The sequence below is a fragment of the Micromys minutus genome (genome assembly GCF_963924665.1).
Source record: "Micromys minutus genome assembly, chromosome: 3".
Taxonomy (NCBI): Eukaryota; Metazoa; Chordata; class Mammalia; order Rodentia; family Muridae; genus Micromys; species Micromys minutus.
Window position 1 is genome coordinate 24,372,531 of NC_137972.1, and position 6,773 is coordinate 24,379,303.

The following is a 6,773-nucleotide window of genomic DNA, read 5'->3' on the forward strand; positions in this document are numbered from 1 at the left end:
GTGTACACCAAGACCCAAGTTTCTAAAAAAAAAAAAAAAAAGACGAGCCTAGGTTGGTGTGGGTAAGGGTGTGCAGACATTGAGAGGGTATAGGTCACTGACTCCAAAGCCCATCGTTAACATACACACAAAAAGACACGCTACACACAGCTAAGATAAATGCTGCAACATGGGTCGCAAATAGAGCTCTGTGGCTGAGCAGGTGCCCAGCATGTTCAAAGTCCTAGGTTTGCTCTCTGGCACCAAAAGAATAAAAATAAAAACAATATGCCAGGTGGTGGTGGTATACTGCCTTTAGTCCCAGCCTTCAGGAGGCAGAGGTATGTGGGCAGATTACTGAGTTCGAGGCCAGCCTCATCTAGAGAGCTAGTTTCAGGACAACCAGAGCTACACAGAGAAACCCTGTCTTGACAAACAAAACAAAGGGAGCTGGAGATGGCTCAGTGGTTAAGAGCACTGGCTATTCTTCTAGAGGTTCTGAGTTCAATTTCCAGCAAACACATGTTGGCTTACAACCATCTGTATGTAATGGGATCTGTTTCCCTCTGAAGACTGTACTCATATACATAAAACTTTAAAAAAAGAAGAAAAGTGATAAAAAACAAAAACAAATAATTAAAAATATGAAAATCTTTGGTGGTAGCATTCAGGAGGCAAAGGCAGGCAGATCTCTGAGTTTGAGGCCAGCCTGGTCTACATAGTTAGTTCTAGGACAACCAGAGCTACACAGAGAAACCCTGTCTTGACAAACAAAACAAAGGGAGCTGGAGATGGCTCAGTGGTTAAGAGCACTGGCTGTTTTTCCAAAGGGCCTGAGTTCAATTTCCAGCAAACACATGTTGACTTACAACCATCTGTAATGGGATCTGTTGCCCTCTGAAGACAGTGTACTCATATACATAAAACTTTAAAATTAAGAAAAGTGATAAACAAAAACAAATAATTAAAATATGAAAATCTTTGGTGGCAGCATTCAGGAGGCAAAGGCAGGCAGATCTCTGAGGCCAGCCTGGTCTACACAGTTAGTTCTAGGACAACCAAAGCTACACAGAGAAACCCTGTCTTAATAAACAAACAAACAAAAAACAAAACAATTAAAAAAAGATAAAAACAATACAAAAAAAATCTTTGGAAGAATGAAGAAACTTGGTCCTGCCCTGACTTTTCAGCCCAGTTGCTGTGTAAGCCTTATATTTCGCCTGGTGAATTCACAGAGTAGTTCATGAATAATTCCAAGCCTTGTGGGTTGCTAAAATGTGCATGGCTTTCCCTAGTGGCTTCCAAATTCGCCTCCCAATCACTGGCAGAGAAGTTTTGCTGCAACTGTACATAAGGCTGCAGAGAGTCCTCCCCGGTATTATGGAGTGGAGCAGCGTTCCAAGTCTGACTCTTCCAGGATTGAGTACACCAGGACTGAGTTGTCCAGGCCTGGTTGTTCCAAGTTGGGTTGGTCCAGGTCTGGTTGCTCCAAGTTGGGTTGGTCCAGGTCTGGCTGCCCCACATTGGAAGGCTTCTGGACGTGTTGTTCACCAGATAGCCCTGGGGATAGCTGCAATGTATGCTGGGATACTCCACTGGTGCTGAGCCCTTCTGAAAGAGGTGAGTGATTAAGACAATGAGTGAAAAGGGAAATCTAAGCTGAGGAAATATGAAAAGATTAGCATGGTGGAAGAGGTCTAGGCAGGCAGATCTCTGACTACCAGGGCTACACAGAGAGACTCTGTCTCAAAGAACAAAAGATCACAAAGTGTGTGGGGGAAGAGCAGTAGGAAGGGGACAGGACTGATGGACACAGATAGATGGACCAGGATGGGACTGAGAAGCTAAGTCAGAAACACTGACTGCTCTTATAGGAAATTAAGGATCCATACTCAACACCCATTGGTCAGCCATACACATGTGGTACAGACAGACACACGAAAGATGGAGGGGAAAAGGGAAAGCATAGAAAATGTCTTGTTACCTGAGTCAGACCGTTGCTGGTCTTCAACCATTGGTTTTTCTGCCACCTCTTGCACTTCATTCTTTGGTTTTGGAACCAGGTCTTAACCTGCAGAGTGACAGGACATTTGGATAAGCTTAGACATACAGAATGCAGACAGGAGCGCTGGCCGTTCCTCTAGAGGACCTGGGTTCAATTCCCAGCACTTACATGGTAGCTCAGTTACATTTGTAACTTGAGTTCCATTACTAGCTATGTTTCTAACTCTAGTCCCAGGAGGCCTGATGCCCTCTTCTGGCCTCCCTGGAGTACTACACACACAGGATAAATGGAAGTACATGCAGGCAAAAAGCCCATACACATGAAAATAGACATGCAGGGCTGAAAATAGACATGCAGGGCTGGCTGGAGAGATGGCTCAGCAGTCAGAGTACTGCCTGTTCTTCTTCCAGAGGTCCCGAGTTCAGTTCTCAGCAACCGCATGGTGGCTCACAACCATCTCTAATTGGATCTGATGCCCTCTTCTGGTGTGCATTAAGACAGTGTACTCATAAAATAAATAAACCTTTAAAAACAAAACATGCACTCTTGCTCTCTCTTGTTCTTGCTCTTACACCCTTACCTCTCCTCTTCCCCACCTCTCTCTCCACGTGCTCATGGCCGGCCTCTACTGCTCTATTCCCACCCCCTCTCTCTGCCTCTACTACCCTCTTAACTCCCCCATGACCTGAATAAACTATTCTGTACAAAAAGACATGCAGATGAGCCCAGATTTATGAATGTTTAAAAAAAAATTTTTTTTTGTTAGCAATGGAAGGGGGGCACGTGGAGATTAGAGGGCAAATTTTAAGCAGTTTTGGGGCTGTTTGGGAAGCGGGTGGGGGAGGAAGTAACAATAGGAATCCATCCCAGGGCCTTGGTTTATGCCACTTACAAGTGAGGAACACACGAACCCCATTTCTGTGTTTATTTTGCTGAGTTCCAAGCTGCCCTGGATGCCTGCTCTTCCTGTCCTTGTCTCGGGGTGCTAAGAGTTTAGCTATGCACCAAGCACAGGCCACTGCCTTTCAATCCAGGATTTTACTGTTAAAGATACACAGCCAGAGCCCAACATGGTGGTACATGCCTTTATCCCAGCACTTGGGAGGCCCAGGCAAAGGGATTTCTGAATTTAAGGTCAGCCAGGTCTGTAAAGTGAAACTTTTTCTTGAAAAAGCCAAAAGCCAGGTGCTGGGGAGGTGGCTCATCTGTTAAGAACACTGGTTTTTCTTCCAGAGGACCTGGGTTCAATTCTCAGCACCCACATGGCAGCTCACGACTGTCTGTAATTCTACTTCTAAGAGATCTGATACTCTCACAAAGACAAACGTGCAGGCAAAACACTAATGAAATAAATAAATATTATTGGAAAGAAAAGAAAAAAGCCAGACACACCCTTATTCCCAGCACTCAGGAGACAGAGGCACGTGGCCCTCTTGAGTTTGAGGCCAGCCTAGTCTACAGAGACCAGTCAGGGCTGCACAGTGTGACCCTGATTTGGGGATGGGGGTTGGGAAGTGAAGTAGAAGATTAAGTAACTGATGAAACACAGTGGGCAATATATAAGTCACATAATTATGATTTTAATAGAATAGGATAGGCCTTAAGTAGAGAGACATCCAGATGTTAGCTCTAGCAAATCAACCTCATTTTGTTATATTATAGCAACAATTAAATACCGTACCTGCTTATAGCTAAGGTTCAGGATAGTGGAGAGTTCTTGCATCTGCTGGAGGCTGAGGTACCTTTGCCTCTGAAACCTGTCCTTGAGTGCACACAACTGGGCCTGGGAGAACACAGTCCGCATCTTCTGCTTCTTGGCGAGGACCATGTTCTCTCCCTTTTTCTCAGGGCCCTCATCAGACTCAGGACCAGTCAGCTGTAGTCCAGAATTGGTAGAAGAATCAGGGCTGTCTTGAAGAGGCAGGTCCCCAGAGGATGGCTGAGGAGAGGCTATTAGGAAGAAACAGATAACTTGTTAATAAACAAGACATTCTCAGCCTGGCATGGTGGTACATGCCTTCAGTTCCAGCATTTGGGAGGCTCATGCTGGTGGATTACCAGATTTAAGATCAGCCTGTTCTACAGAGTGGGTTGTAGATAGACAGCTACAGAGAAACCCTGCCTCAAAAGAAAAAAATAAGTAAATCAATAAACAAACCAACCAAAACCAACCCACCAAACCATTTTCCCAGATACATTTAATAAATTTACTTTCAAAACAGTTATTTTCATAGCCATATCTGATCTAAGTAACAAGAAAAACTTGGGCCGGAGAGATGGCTCAGTGGTTAAGAGCACTGACTGCTCTTCCAGAGGTCCTGAGTTCAAATCCCAGCAACCACATGGTGGCTCACAATCATTTGTAATGGGGTCTGATCACCTTCTTCTGGTGTGTCTGAAGATAGCTACAGTGTACGTGTATATATATATATATATATAATAAATAAATCCTTAAAAATAAAGAATGCAGGACAGCTATAGATGCAGATATTGAAAGAACTGAGGCTTCCATCTCCCATTTACAAGAGCCATTTACCTCCCTCTCTCCCTCTCCTCCCGCCCCAGGTGGTCTTACAGAACCGATGGGATGGGTCTAGACCTTTTGGTCGTCCAGCAAGGGGGTCTCTGTGCAGCCCTCTGGGAAAATGCTGTTTTTATGTAGACCACTCAGGAGTAGTTAAAGATTCCATGGCCAAAATTAGAGCAGCCAGTCAGAGGGTCGGTTAAATTATCAGAACTAGACTAAAATTCCAATTAACCAAATTCGGTTCTCTTACTCTTGACCCCCTAACTCTTCAATTGGCTTGGTTTTTGTTCCCCCCCTAGAAGACAAAGTCTTCCAATTCTCCTGCCTCAGTGCTAGATTTTTGTGTGCCTCTTTTGTTGTTTTTATGCTTCTTCTGAGAAGCTAAGGGACAAGAGACAAGTTGGCCAACACTGAGCTTTGTCCTGTTTCCTAGATTTCAGCTGGAAGACGCCTCCTGCCCTGAAGTATACCTTCTACATGAAAAGTTATGCTATCCACTAGCACTAGGGATGTGCACTAAAAACACACATCTGCACTGGCAAAGGATATCCCCACCCGTTCATTCCCAACCCAGCACTATCCCCACCTCAAAAAAAAAAAAAAAATTGAAAGAAATTTTTGAAAAAAGTCAAGATGACAGACGTTAACCCAAAGCTCAGAAAAAGCAATGTCACTATACTGTAATCGACTGCAAACAGCCGTCCTCCGTCCAAATGCGCTGCTGTGGTAGAGCTTGCGCTGCGCACGCCACTCTCGAGCGCTGCGCACACCGAGCACCCAGAGGCACACTCTCTTGTGTTGCACACACCCGAGCATCACAGTGCACACAACCTCGCAGCCACTTGGTTCTGCAAGCCTAGGCTGACTCTGTACAGACAAAATGAGTTTCAGATGTTAGCTCCAGCAGCTAGCCATAAGGAACTATCTTTACTGTGCACTCGTTTGGGGTTTGACACCCACATTCCCAAAGGTTGAGACAAAATCCAACTGCTTCCGATGGAGAAAAAGACCATTTGGATAAGTTGCAAACTAACTGTATAACCTCATCAAAAATGAGGCGCTCAACCCAAGAAAGGATGTGAGGTGTCCCTGCTACTTTGGACACCCCTCACTACCCCCACACCCAAGTGCTGTGTGGACACAAAGAGCCAAAGTGTCTAGGTTCTCAAATACACTCAACAGCCTCGAATTGTTCTATCCTGTGTCCCTCGTCTCTACTATAGGTAGAGACTAGAAGATCAATGTGTCACCAGTAAAACTCAGAGGTGTATCCAGAAAAATGGTGACACCTGGCCATGTTAGTGACTACAATTCATAAAGAGGCGATAACCCTTCACCTCATTTTTCCTACTCTTACCCTAATTAATTTGGTTCTTCAGGGACCCAATTCCTTACCAGTCTCTGTGCGGAGCATCTCAGCAGCAGACATTTGTAAGCAAGAATAATTTTCCTCAGGACGACCAACCACAAGCATCGGCGAGGATTCTGCAGAATTCGATGCTCTCTCAGAATTAGGCAGACTGTGGGGACCAGAGGGATCCACACTCATGTCAGCCTGATGGTGAGGGAAGGGACTTTTAAAAAGTTTTAAACAACAACAAAAAAGTTTAGACTTTAAAACCCAGTGTCTAGAGGGACAGACCTTAGGAGTAAGAGTTAAAGGTCCAGATTTAACTCTTATCAACCCAGAAAGAAGTGAGCCTCAGTCTTCCCACAAGAGAGATAGACACGGAATCAGCCTATCTGAAGGCCAAGAGCTCAAGGCGACAGATTTATAAGGTAGGTAGGTCCCAGCACTCTGGCTCACTCCTCCCCCTCAAATCTCCTACCGAACCCACCCCCTCATCTCCTTCCCCCTCCACCCTAGAGGCACCCACGCCAGCCCTGTGAATTCCCAGTTAATACCACCTGCCAGGCCCACCGAGGACATTGTAATGCAAAAGAGGCTGTAAAGTGACCCAGACTGAGAGGGAGGAAAAGCGTGGGGGTGTCTGCTCTAAAGACCAAAGGGGGTGTCTCTTTATCGTCTGTACCTTGATTTGCCTTTTAGTCGTAGCTGTTCCTCCAAACCCTGGAAGATCGCAAGTCGTAAAACAGTCAGACCTTGCCAAAGTTTAGACATGACTTTCTTTTTAAGCATTCATCTTTTCTTGCTTGCTTTTCATTTTGGGAAACCGGGAAATCTTCCTACCCTAAATCCTGCTCTTTAACAAAAGTCTGAAGGAAGAGCCAATGACCTGCTTGAGACTTTTCGACTACCTT

At 45.1% G+C, this 6,773-nt stretch overlaps 1 protein-coding gene across 2 annotated transcripts; it reads right to left on the minus strand.

The window, feature by feature from the left end:
• Window positions 1-1,188: 1,188 nt before the first annotated feature.
• NANOG (Nanog homeobox) lies at window positions 1,189-6,060 on the minus strand (the record flags this gene model as incomplete). Of its 2 annotated transcripts, none has more annotated exons than XM_080914235.1 (4): window positions 1,189-1,587; window positions 1,964-2,050; window positions 3,666-3,934; window positions 5,907-6,060. In XM_080914235.1, the coding sequence occupies 4 exons, from the start codon at window positions 6,058-6,060 to the stop codon at window positions 1,189-1,191; spliced, it is 909 nt and encodes a 302-aa protein (XP_080770361.1). The 2 variants fall into 2 exon arrangements, with proteins under 2 accessions (XP_080770361.1, XP_080770360.1); XM_080914234.1 differs by having other exon boundaries at window positions 1,189-1,590.
• Window positions 6,061-6,773: the final 713 nt, after the last annotated feature.